The following is a 14,454-nucleotide window of genomic DNA, read 5'->3' as shown; positions in this document are numbered from 1 at the left end:
AGCTGATTGCGAGTAGATGACGAAATATAATCAACCAACCGAAGAGTTGTGTGGGGTATTACGTTGCGTGGACCGGTGTGACCGTGACATGGTTAACTTGAATTTGGTGAGTGCTTAGCGAACTTGAGACGACTTGAACTTCTTGTGTTTTGTTTATTTAATACTGGTTGGTTTTTTGTTAATGTTACGTGCAAACTTTCACTTTGTTTGTCCGGAATGTATTGGTATGGTCCGTTTCCGTAGTTTAATATGTATGATATTTCTGGGTTTCGCCCCCGTCGGAATTGAGTCTGATACGGTTCTCCGACAATTGCTTCGTCTACGAACGTTTCGTGGACAGAATGTTTCGACATCGGGCGTTTGAACGACAGAACCCTTCATCTGCGAACGCTTCGCCGACAGAATGTTTCCTCTATTCTGTCGACGTAACGTTTGTAGACGAAGCAATTGTCGGAGAACGGTTTCAGACCCTGGGAATTTCGGGGTATAATACCGTAAAAGTAAGTTTGCGTGTAACACCCTATACCTCATCTTTGCTTTCCATTATTTAATATTATTATTTAAATCAGTAATATTGGTTACAGTGTATTCTCGAATTTGGTAATTAATGGCAAATTGATATAAAATGTGGGGCACGTCTTTCATAAATGTAAACACTAGGTTAAGTTATCAATAATATGTAAAATGTTATTGTCTTGGATTTATGTTGTTGATGTGCCTCAATAAATAAATAGATTGAGGTCGAAAGTACTCAAATATCTATAATTAAAAAAATATATTGGTAGTTCCACAAATTGCCATACTTTGAAAGGATTTTTTTAACTCTAATTTCAAGTTTCGGTAATTTTTCGAGTTGTATCGTTTTGAATATAAAATGGAATGTAATTCTTTACGCATAGAAAAAATTGTTTTGCCTTGTGAATGTATCAAGATAACTTTAAAATTTTAATTTTATTTGTTGATATGAAATTGTTTTAGATGGTTTTAGATTTATTTAATATCGAAAATGCTACAACAGTAGTGTTGTATGTGTTGGGTATTTGTTTTAGAGTTGAGTGTTATTGAGAAATATTTGCATCTACGGAACTCTAATTGAAGATCACGCCTCGCGGTGTCTAACAGGTCAATGACACCCACTTCACGATTCACACCAACTTCAATTCATAACAAAACCGACTATAATTATAATTACGAAATAATTATAAAACAGTCGAAAACCACAGCAATGGTTTGTGTTATTTTGATTTTTGTCCAAGTACTGTATTTTTATGCTACTGTCATGTGGCTCACTTGATGGCAAGTGGTCACCAAAGCCTATGGACGCCTGCAACACTAGGGGTGTGCACACAATTCTTCGTTATCTCATAGACAAAGTGCAGAAACGACCAGAAATTTTAGAACTGTTTTTGGAATATTTTGATATGTTAATTAGGTAGTGTTTTGTTAAAAAAAAAATATATATGTTAAAATATCGCGTGAAAGCCATCGGAACCGGGCAAGGTTGAGAGTCAGTGTTGCGAAATATGACCGTCGAATTCAAGAGATTATGTGTAAGTTTGTATAATAAGAATAAGAATTTAAGAATAATAATTATTTATTTCTCAAAAAGAATTACATGCATATAAAATAACAAATGATCCCGCATTAGACTAGGCCTGTGTCGTGGGCGTCGAGAACAAATCGTTACATTTAACAAAAACATGGCGCGACTAAATGGAAAAAAAAAAAAATTAATTTCAATAAATAAATAAATCAATAAAAGATAAATGCAATTCAGACTCTCATTATAGTTAAATAGAAAGCAGTCAATACAATTTAATTTATAATATAATACTTTTGGATGGATAATATAATAAATATAAAAAATAAATAATAAAAATTGTAATAAAATAAACTTCTCTTGCCATGGTAGGTGACCTGGACACCTAGTTTAAGTAGGCTCCAGTACACTTTCCAAAATATCTTTTTAATGTTGGCTTCTTTAATTATTTATATATAATCTATAATATATTATTATTTTTGTATTACTAGTCCCTAAGATATACTAAACGATTATACATTTACTAAACCTTGAACAGTACCTACCTATTTGGTCAGCACAGGGCGCAATGGCCGGATACGCAACGGTAACCACACGTTTACGAAACGATATTGCAACGAAACAACTTATTTATCGTTGTGTGCAACCGTCTAACTAATTGGAAATCCCCATTCGTTCTTTTTTCAATTTTTAAGTAATATTATCATTTTTAAATACTTGTTTATTTTTCTAAATTGTGGCCAGTTTGATAAATTGTAATTGAATTTTAATATAACGAAGACATCATAAATTAAAAACCCAATCAGATTATAGATTTAAAGAAATATAATATATAATAAATATATATAAAATAAATATAATATTGGGAAAGAGAATGATTTTCAATATAATCCACACATCCTTACATATTATGAAACAAAGTCCTCTACCGCGTCGTCTGTCTGTCTGTCGCGATAAACTCAAAAACTACTGTACGGATTTTCATGCAGTTTTCACCAATAGACTAGCGAAGCTGGGACTGGCCGCTATTTATATCTAAAAGGTAAATTTAGTCACCTACGACACATAATAAAAAATCAGAAGTAAATCGAGAAAGTTCTGGGATTTCGTAACTTAAGTAACTATTATTGGTACCAACAGTGCCTTGGAAATTGCTCAAATTTCAGCAAAAAAAAATTACATGATTGGTCTCCGCGGTGATAGTTTCGTGATTTCATGGCATTTCGAAATCTGTATCAAAGCGTAATGATTTAAAGGTTTACTTTTATGGGTTTAAGGGTTTTTAAGGGTTTTATGAATTGACATAGCTATACAACATATAACTTTCTTTTACTCCATGTTTGGATAGTAAGTAGTTATTTGTTATTTTGAAGAACAAGATATTCTTTGAATATTCTTTGAATTATAATTCTTTAATTGCTACCTACATGAATAAAACAAAGTCGACTTTCGCACGTCGTACATCTGTACAGTTTTTATTGTTATTTAGACATTTAGACAAATCCTTGATCATTGGATGTGTGACTAAAAATGTTTTATTTTGAGTTCCTCCATGCTTCGGAAGGCACGCTAAGCCATTGGTCCCGGTTGTTTGTCCGTAATGGGCCCGCGTAGTGGGTTATGGCCCATACTTCTTATTCATCCATAAATAATGCTTGTGTCCCAGCAGTGGGGACGTTTAATTGGCTGATGATGATGATGAATGATAAGAACGATAAAAAGAACTCGAATAATTATTTGCCTCTACTATTGACAAAGATTTTAATAACCAAGAGTCCTATAAAATTGGAAATATAAATATATTCAAATACATTAGGTATTATTTCGATCACATAAACGTCATACATGATCTTTGAAAATATGTTAAATTCCTATTCAATGCTGAAACCTTCAGCAAATATGTCAATTATTTGTCTTAATTTCATATTTATGTGTGTCATGGATGAAATTATTTCAATTCAAAGCATGGAATTTGTAGGTACTTGTACGAATGTCTACAAATTCCAAGTAAGTATTACTCAATTTTATTGTAATTGACAACATAGTTTGAGCTGTCAAGGCGCTTTGTGCTGTGCCCGCACTTTAGCGCCACCATCATCACATTTTTATCAATTTCTTTTATTTCTTGTCGGAAAATAAAAAAAATATATATTTTAACAGATTATGCCACATAATTTGTAGAGAGTATTATAGTTTCCTATAATACAATGTGGTCATAGTTGACTAAACGGATTTTAGTGGCCACCGTTTTCGATTTAGTCAGCTGTGACAACATTATGTAACGGAAAACTATAATGCTAACATTCTTTATCTCTGTCTTCCTTACGGATTAAATTGATTGTAATTTGAATTAATAATTTTACCGAAAACAAAGAGATACAAAAACTGGCAAATTCTTACACAACTAGTTACCAAACAGCAGAATGTACAAATGTAATGCAGAAGTAGTAATGTACAATGTAAATAGTTACATACATTTTGTAATATATGTCTACGAATAATGTTGGTTTTTATTTCTAATTTAATTAGGTAAAAAATCGAGTAGGTACTTTAAAATTTGATTCACTCTGTTTAGGTAAATACTCACTTGCTCGATGAACTCTGGGTTGGCAGTGTATCCATAGCCGATGAAAATCATTGAGTGAAGTCCAAGAATCATCGCCATTGTGTAGACTCTAAAACAAGATCTCGGGTATATTATATATATTGCAATCGTGAATATTTCAATATAATAATTCTGTAATTTGGATTAAATCAATGTTTGCTTAGGATTCCTTTTACAAAATTTTTACTCAAAAATAAGTGCGGTTTAAACTTTGTATACATTGTAAGACCGTTACGTTTTTTCACCTCACGATTGATATCAAAATATATTGATATATATTTTGAAATGCCTTGTGATTCCCTAGAAGAGATCATTTTCATTTAAGCGATTTCCCGTTCTTCCTCAGCTGTTGAGCGTCGAAGCTCAGTTCCACTTCGCACGACCGTCGGCATTCCTAGTTGTCAGACCATTGACGCGCATATCATCCTTGACGACATCAAGCCAAACACTTCTTGGGTTTGCCCCTTCTGCCAGGCGGGAGCGGCAAAGCCTAGGAGATGTGGTTTCGCTGTCTCGGTTAACAAGGTCAGGTAACTAGGTATATTTTACCTTTTCATTACAAAATGTGCACGATAGTGAGTGGCCATTAATATCCCTTTCGCAAATTGTTAAACAATTTTAACCTTGGTCCTCGGAAAGCCTATTTCAAAGTCCACCGCAAGAGGTCAAGAATCTTCGTCCAATCATCTGTTATTTGTGAATGCTAGTGATTATAAAAATATTTGTAAAACAGTTTGTATTAATAAATCTATCGGCAAGGCCAGAAAAAAATTAAAATTGAGTAGATATATTTTTTTTAGTACATGCAGTTCTAGTAAAATATTGTCAGGGAATTTGCATTTATACTTAAACTAGCTGGTGTGGTTACATAACTCTCTAGTTCTCCGATTTATCTCCGCGACAAAAGTCATCTTAACCATATAACCGTTTTGACGGGAAAGATCGACAAACAAACACACTTTTGCAATTATTTACTATGGTCTAGCGGTCCGTCCCGGCTTCACTCTGGTAAAACCATAATACACCTAAACTTTCCTCGGGAAGCACACTATCTATCAGTGAAAACCGTATAAAAATAAGGTAGTTTCGAGTTTGTCGCGTTCATACAGACAGACAGACGCGTCTTCTTTTTATAATAGGTTAAATGTATATATAGGGATTAGTTGTGAGTGGTTTTTAAAAAAAAAAATGTAACTCACCTCAAAGCCTGGAAGCATTTGAACAAACCACCTTCTGAACTTCCACCGCTTTTAAGAGATTTCCAATTCTTCTGGATGCAAAAAGCCAACATGTACTGGTTACCTGCGAGCATAAGATTGTGATAAATATTTTACCAATAGAATATGCTAGTTGACAAATCTATATTTTGATGACTATTCGAAGGCCCTTATATTAAAATAAAACCAAACATTTTAGAATTCGTCAAGTGCTTGCGAAAGTGCAATAAAATATAGGAGTGACGTCACAACTTTGCAAAAAAAAATTGTTGCAAAATTTTTATTTTTTATGATGGTTGAGTATGTTTTCATAATTTTATACTTTTCGAAAATGGACTTTCCAACCAACTTAAGCTTTGTATTGATCTAGCTACACTGTTACAATTATCACAATTATCCTGTATATTTATTTTATTTAGATTATATACATTTTTTACAATTTTCTGACCTTGTCAACTATCATATACCTACAATGAATCAAGAGAATCGATGCGGCGCTTTCGACGAGATATTTTATTTATAAAAATCATACATTATTAAATTAACATGGCCAGTTGAAATTTGTGTTCAATAAAAAAAAGATTTCCTTAGTAAAAAAAAATAATGAGAAAGAATTACTTTATTTACTGTTTTTCTTCTTATGTGTACGTAATTTTTTAAATACATTTAATAATAAATACGAAATCAAACCTTGACCCTTCTCTCCTGGGAAGAAGTAGTGGTAGCCGGAACATCCCAAATTGACTAAAAGTATGGTCAGCAGAATAACACCGACAATATAGTCCAAAGCGTCTACTGGTATCCAATCATCTTTGGTCTTGCAGTACCGTACTGAGAGTGTGTCGAGCTAATGAACAGTGGATGAAATTAGTTACATACTAATAATATAAGTATTCTTACAAGAATATAGTTGATTTCATTCACTTCTTTTTTATTTCATGCTATTCAAAAAGTATCCGCCACAAGTTTCGTTAATTTTTTTTTATTACACAAAAAAAAGAGGTTGAGGAGTTCCCTCGTCTTGAGCCGTTTCTGGGTGCACCATCAGATTAAGATTATTGTACATAATACATGTACAAAATTTCAGCTCAATCGATTGAAGATATTAAGCTTCAAAATTGAGTTTCAAGGAATCTTGCAATTATTTTTGTAGTTTTCGTATTTTTTCTTATTTATACAATTTTTACTATTCCCTGAACTTGTCAACTATTGAAGAATTAGCTTCAAAATTAAGTTGCAAGATTCCACCCGAGATATAGGGATATAGGGACATAGGGATATAGCGACATACATACACTTTGCAAATTAAATAAGCTTGTAAAATAGACCAAATGAGTATCTATCGTTCCTGAGGGAAATAAATTGTTTGGTGTTGATTGATTGATGTTCGATTTTTTAAGTATTATTCGCAATTCGATCTAATAATGCGTAGTGATCGATTTGTCAATTAGGTAGGTACATGATTTAATCAACATTGTTCAGTTGCGTAGTTAGTACACTTGACAATATAATATTTATTGTTTCACGTTTTTTTTCGGGTGTATATTATTGGGTACATTGACAACCAGGGGCCATAGAAAAAATATATTTCCTGTTATGGTTGTCCGCATTGAGACAAAACGGCGCGACGCGATGCGAATGTATTCAATTGGTCCATTATATTGGACCGTTTGGTATTTTCTTTTTTAAACTTCACTTACGTCATGTCTTTTGCTAAGTATACGTATTTCTCGTCATTGTGACATATAAAATACAACGGAAATATCAAATATAAGGACGACTATGGCTATGTCAAAATCAAAAATCAAAATCAAATAATTTAATCAGAAATTAGGCCTTCACAGGCACTTTTTCACGTCATATTCTAAATTAAATGATATTTACCAAACACTGCAAGCTACAAACTACTAGCATTTCGGAACGACCACTGCTGAGAAGAAATGCCGAAAGAAACTCATTCAAACAGTGTTGGTCCCTATTATGCCAGAAGGGCTTACCATTTTTAAAATATAAATTTATGTATAATTTTTTATCAGTAATATAACAATGTACACAATAAAGTACATGGTCAAAAGGTATACTGAAACATATTATGATTGTGATCGAGTGCTGATGGAAGGAAAATATATATAATTAACCAAACAAAAAAAAAACTTTTAATAAAAGATCGAGCTGACCAGTTCCCCCCGGCAGCACCCGTTCACGAGTTGTCCTCACTCACATATCTATTCTAATATAAAGGTAGACCTGACCATCCCGGAGGGGACTAACTTACCTGCAACCCATATCCTTGTTGTAAGGAGGAGTTGAAACAGTTCAGTAGTGCCAACGCTGTGGACTCAGACGCATTCAGATGTGTCGTGTTCAGACCACAATGCTTTGAGCCGCATACTCCTCTGTGCAGCTTCGAATGCTCATAGTTCTTATAGTAATAAGATGAGAAGTTCTGTAAGAGGAATGTCATTTAAAAACTGTTATTGAGGGTACCTATCAGATAACAGCGAGGCGGAGTAGCACCCGTCTTGAAAAAGGTCTATTTAACTAGACTGAAACTATAGTTGACTTTTCCGTCGATAACACGTACGTGATCAGTATTATATATATTCTGTATATATTTAAACTATATTGCACAATATAAATGTAATGAATAGGTAGATTTAATGCTAAAATCCATTCATTACCAGTCCAAAGGCCAAAAAGGGTGGTGCTTTAAAAATAATAAGATAATACATTTATTTCTTAGGGTAATTTTAATAAAGCTATGAATATTTTCTATAGGAATTATATCGAGAATATTTTCTTAATCTGTTTTAATTGAGTTAAAACGCTGGATTTTAAATTCAAATAGTTGAATCAGTAGAAGTATTATGATTACAAAGAATCACCACAAGCCTTTTTTCTACTTTACGACTCTCTCTCATCGTATTTCAGGGCGTTGTCGGAGCCTAGGATCCGCTATATTTTATTGCTAATTACTACTACCAGTACTTTATACATTATTCACAAAATATGATAGTCGTTCTGCTCCTATACAATAGAAATAAAGAAAAAATGTTTATTTGGTACATTACAAAAATCAGAATGTCAACTTAAAATGAAATTATGCTTGCTTCTCTTGCTACTATACCTTGATATACTGATACAATGGAGTTTCGTCTTCCTTTATGATCATATCTGCTATGCAATACACTGACTCCGGCTCTCTCAGACACAAATCAAAGTCATCCAGCTCGGACAGAGCTGGCATCGAATAGTAGTCGAACATATTTTGTGACGCCTCATCTGTGGGCAAATTTAAATTATTTATCAGTAATATGTGTTTGAAAAGCCAACTTTTCGAAAAACCAAAATGTTTACGCAAACCACCATCTTTTTCTGTTTCATATTGCCTAGCCAAGCGGCTAAGCAACATGGAAAAAGGGGACAAAAACATTCGGGTCGATTCCTTGACAACCCGGAGTAGACACCTCTAGCGCAAATGTACGGAGACTCTACCCCAAATAAAGTGGGTTCGATGAAGAAGAAGAGGATCTTTAAGATTCTTCATGGTGTCAAGGATGATATTGTGCGAGTCAATGACCTAATTTGAAATCTTGCATTAATTTCATGGAATGCTTAATTGTACTCGTATACTACGAATTTGTATTGATATCAATCAGTATTGTATTAGTAATAGTAATTCCTAGACAACCATGTTGTATTCAGTACATGGACATATCTCAAATACATATTATATTCTATTAACGGAATTCTTGGGAAACAGGTAAGTAAATAAATAAATAAATTGTAAATATATAGGGACAAATCTCACAGATCAAGATAGCCGCAAAATTAGTTCGAGTCATGTGTTATGGGATACTGAATGATACTATATTTTATAACATATAGGTACATACATACATAAACAACCTCGATTCAGGTCAATATAAAAAATATCATTTTCTATCCGACTGGGGAGCTCCAGTCCATCCCGAGAGCTCCAGTAAGGGACTCCGAATGACCATTAGGCCTGCTTCATATAGAATGGCAAACACTGGTGTTTCGCTAAAAGGCATCTGACATGACTTTTACAATTACCTATCGCCACCTAGTGGCAAATAGTCGTATTTAAACACTAGTAGGTACACTAAACTGTCAACCAGTGTTCAGGTTTCCTGACGATGTTTTCCTTCCCACATGTGGTTTTCTATGAAAATATATAATGAGTCAGATTGGTATACAAACTCTGTAGCACGGGTAGGATTCGAACCTGGGACGTTTCGATTACAGGTGGACGGTCTTAACCACTAGGCTACTACTATTTCTGCCAAAACAGACCAATATTAATGTTGTTTGGTGTTTCCAAATACACATCCTTAACAAATCGCGTGTCACAAGCGAGTACATTCAGTCGAGCACATGTAACATCCTGTAGTGTCATAAAGATAGACAAATTGGTGTATAAAACGGTTTTAAAATGGATAGTATACGATGGTATTTTAGAGTATGTGTACTCTCTCTTATTTGATCGTTTTCTCGGTTACTTCCGCGACCTGAGAGTTACGGCGCCCAAAGTCCGCTTTCCTACTTTTTCTTATCCACTTCGCACGGTCACGATTATCAAGTGAGAGAGTGGATAAGTAGAGAAAAATGAGACGAGAAAAAGTGGGTGTAGCCCGTCGTGTCGTGTCGTGCCGTATCAAGAAGTGAAGGAATTAGCTGTGGAGACTCCACCGACAAGAGCCTAGCTCTTAAATTAGATGATAATGTATAAATTCATTAGGTATAAAGCGCCCGCGTTTGGAAGCGCACATAATAAAGCGCATCTTAATATTATTATCTTATAATCTTATCCTCGAAGCGCACCTTGTAGTTGGTTTTTTGTTTGTGTAGTGTAGATGTAAATATTATGACCTTTTCGACGGTCACTAATCAAAGTACAATAAGCATTTGATCATATACTAGCACATAAGCTATATACTACATTTTAATGGATTTTATTCTTGTCGGTTCGTAATTATATTTCGGCCTTCACATTTCCATGCATAGTTTACGTAACAAAATGTCATTTGAGTCTCAGGCGAAGATGTGATGGATAAAAACAAAATAACAATATTTTAGTTTCACCTTCTCTCAACTTGGGACACTAATTTCGGGGCTGTGAGGCTTCGAAGCTCAGCGGTAAGAACGGCCAGCGTAAAGAATTAAACGTACAATTTTGAAGATTCTTTGATTTTGCGGTAAGACTTATAGCGGGACTAGCACTAACAATTGTGATAACGTATTTTACTGATAATGTCGAAATATATCATCATAATCTGTAGCCCTTCCACCTTCACACTGCTGGGTATAAGCCAAACTAGGGCAACCATCTCTGTCCTGAGCCATCCTTATCCAGTTCTTGCCATCAATTTCCTTTACCTACATCTAAAACTCCGTACAAGTTTGTCTAGACTAGTTGCAAAACAGTTTTCGTAAGAACAGAAATCCTAGAGCGATCTGCAATCTGGTCCCTTAGTTTAACCTGTTTGATTTTAACTGTTACGCGAATTTTAACTGTATTAATAAGAAAGCAACGTCTAATTTAACATAATATGTCTTTATGCTGAGAGCACTTAGGACAATCTTGCTATTTAGATCACATATATAAGTACACTAAATTTATGATAGTTGTTATAATGCAGTAATGTTATAATATTTATTAATCCAAATTAATCATAATATGTACTGTAATAGTCATAGTATATTATATTAGCTACAACAGATAATTTTTTTTGTTTATTTTGTTTAGAGCCATCTGGTGTCCCACTGCTGGGCTGAGACCTCCCTCTATTCTTTCCATGACTGTATAGTATAGTAATAGAGTAAAATCTTATAAAAATCTGAATATAGTAGTAAAATCAAATTAAATATAACTGTATAGTCATAATAATTATCAATTTGTACATTAATTACCATCAATTTGTACATTAATTAGCAAATTGTAATTGTGTTGTAGAAAGTTGTTGTGTTGCTGTGCCTCGGGGCTTCGCTCCCGTAGCAATTTCGGGATAAAAAGTACCCTATGTGTTATTCCAGGTTATATTTTACCCAAATTTCTTAACAATCGATCCAGTAGATAATGTGTGAAGAAGTAACATACAAACAAACTTACTTTCGCACTTATAATATTAGTATGATGTACAGGTAAAATGGTCTGTGTACAGGTATTGCACGCGCACATGTCTAATTATACCTCGAACGTGTATATCGTCGTATCGCGACCCGAAACTACCCAAGATAGGTACAAAAGGTACGTGCGCGTACAATACGTTATTTATATTCAATTATATAACGAAAGGGAAAATTCTAAACTTGTTATAGTTTAATTATTTATTTCAACTGACTACACAACAAAAGTTGTTTCGAGAAAGATAATGTGTTTTTGCTTTTTTAGGTGATTTTTTAATGAGATTTTTTTATATGTATCTTACCTATAGAGAGATTCAAGGGCAAGGTTTAGGTGTACAATTTATTAAGGTTTTACCCGAGCGAAGCCGGTGCCTGCCGCTAGTTCATTATAAATTGCTTAATTTCGTTAAACATAACCTTTTACCGCTTGCGAGCTTTTCGACACTACCGCGCATACTATAATTTGTTTGAATTGAAATTTAAACATAATCAATTTATACATATAATAAAACTTTAAGTGGGCTATGTTTGTACATAGATGACATTACAGGAACAATTGTTTTTAAAATTTTTATCTGTCCTTCTATCTGTCTATATGTTTGTTTGCGCATAACGCAAAATGAAATTTGATTTCTGTGTGTGTAACTGTGTCTTATAATTAATTATAAAGCGAATTATATATCTTACTAGAGAATGTGGCACAGATATTATTTTCATACAAACTTTCACCCCCCATTAATTATTACTAATTTTTAATTATTAATTATTTTAATTGAATTTATATACTGTATGATTCCATCGACTAAAGACTTCTAAGACTTTTTAATAACATAATATGGTTTTTCTTTGGACTGATAGATGATTATTATTATTATTATAAAAATTTGTGGGTTGAGTCTTGTAAAAAAATTTAGCCTACGTTCGAACGAGAATCTTTAACATATCTGATAGGCAACAATAGTGTTGCTTATCAGCTTTGAATATTTTTGTTCCTTAATCGCCTCGTACGTCATCAACGGAGGTTATGTAGTAGCTCTATATTAGGGCGGGAACCATACGCCTCCATGTACATAATGACAACTCAATGACAAATAAATTCATTAATTTTATCTAGAACGTAATTGCGTGTGTTTCATTACAAGTAACAACGTCTAACAGCCATGAGGAATATCGCCTAGTGTACGAAGATTTACAACTATATGGTCACAACAAAAAAACAGTGACAAACATACTTCATTAATCTTAATAATAATGCATGTCATTTTCTCAACAAACTATTCATGTATACACTTTAGGGTTGCCACAATTATTCAATGTCAGATACTAATGCATATTATGTGACCGTAATTTTCTTAAAATACTATTATTAATCACTTTTGATGAAGCGGTGCTGGCATGTCAGATGCCTTTAGGAGACTTGAATAATATCAGACACCAGTGTTAACAAATAACACACTCGATATGATGATGGTGATTCACTTTGGATATGGTTGAGTTATTGTTGGTTGTTAATGTAGGTTAATAATTGCTTGCGACAAATTCCCAACGTTTTATTTCTTGATCATCTCCAGTATAATAAATGTCGTCAGAGTCTCGAAAAGTTAAGAATGATTTTTTATAAATAAATGAATTATTATTTTCTAGCTTTACCCGCGGCTTCGCCCGCGTGATTTCTCACGGGAGCAGTTAATTTTCCGGGATAAAAGATACCCTATTCCTTCTCCATACTTCAATCTATGTATGTATGCAAGTTTTCAAGAAGATTGGTTGAGTAGATTGAGCGTTAAGAGGTAACAAATAAATAAACAAACTTACTTTCGCATGTATAATATTAGTTAGGATTAGGATAATTAAAAAAGATTGACCCTTTTAAATTAAATTTAAAAACCTCGTAATAAATTAGGGAAGTAAAAGTGTAAAAAATACGATCGTCTTTTTTTGTGAAAAAAAAAAATCAAAAACTCCTTTACCGTAGCTAAGCCTAAGCTTGCTACCTTACCTAAGTAAAAGAAAATGTTCATAAAGAAAATTATTAAATAAGAGACGTATGACAACCCTAGCTATAGTGAGGCAAGATTTGCAAAATATCAATAAAACCGGTTTAGGCCCTACCTGCACTGTCCAATAGTTATTGCATAAACGTAAATATCATATGGAATTCTAGTAAATGATAAAAAATTTCGCTTGGCAACTGTTAATTTTGTAAATCAAAACCAAATTGTAAGTTGTGCATTTTGATTTTGATTCCATAATAACTTTTGCCGGCGCTTTATTCGCGTGAATTTCCAACGGGAACATTTATTTCTCCACAATGAATGGTCCAATTTTCTTTCTCCGTACTTCAAACTACATTTATGAAGAGCATCAAGAGGTAGCAAACAAACATTTGCATTTAGGATAAGGATAGTTACTTATATTTTGAAAAAGCCAATTCATTTAATTTTCATTCAAAATTGAATATTTGGTAGGTATGTGTACTAGTCAACAATATATCACTCTTAAAAAATATATATACCTACTAATTTTACTTTCTTTTGACAAACAAAAAAAATAATTTGCTGTCATTGTAGCAAAATGTGTTTCATTCCAAGTAACAACGCAAACATGATAATCACTGCTCAAATGTCTTGGAAACTTCAAACCGGCTTGGATGAAATTTTTTATCCTCTCTAACACTCCCCTGATAAATTATCTCAATATTAAGTGAAGTTCCCAAGCCAATTTAACGTCGCAGACGCAGTTCTTTTACTAATATACAATTAAAACTGTTTAAAAAGTCATTATATACGGTATTTAAAATCTTGTATACAAATCCAGAAAAAAAATACCTTTCACCTCGCTGATATTCATACACTGGACGGCAGAGATACACAACACAACACACAGCCACAACATCGTTGGTACACTACTGAGCTGCTCGACAGTGTACACTGGACGGCAAC

At 33.4% G+C, this 14,454-nt stretch overlaps 1 protein-coding gene across 1 annotated transcript in view; it reads right to left on the bottom strand.

Annotated features, from left to right (window-relative positions):
• Positions 1-14,454, bottom strand: part of LOC128680782 (regulator of hypoxia-inducible factor 1-like) — a 26,027-nt gene extending 11,573 nt beyond the window's left edge. The window contains exons 1-6 of the mRNA XM_053764186.1: positions 14,341-14,454; positions 8,490-8,644; positions 7,638-7,808; positions 6,053-6,209; positions 5,345-5,447; positions 4,128-4,215 (exon numbers count right to left, since the gene is read on the bottom strand). Coding sequence (XP_053620161.1) covers positions 4,128-4,215; positions 5,345-5,447; positions 6,053-6,209; positions 7,638-7,808; positions 8,490-8,644; positions 14,341-14,407 — 741 coding nt within the window. The 5' untranslated portion in view covers positions 14,408-14,454. The remainder of the gene's footprint in view (positions 1-4,127; positions 4,216-5,344; positions 5,448-6,052; positions 6,210-7,637; positions 7,809-8,489; positions 8,645-14,340) is intronic.

Source organism: Plodia interpunctella, chromosome 25 (assembly GCF_027563975.2).
Source record: "Plodia interpunctella isolate USDA-ARS_2022_Savannah chromosome 25, ilPloInte3.2, whole genome shotgun sequence".
NCBI classification, from domain to species: Eukaryota; Metazoa; Arthropoda; class Insecta; order Lepidoptera; family Pyralidae; genus Plodia; species Plodia interpunctella.
The sequence above is the reverse complement of the archived record's forward strand: the minus strand, read 5'-3'. Positions and strand labels throughout refer to the sequence as shown.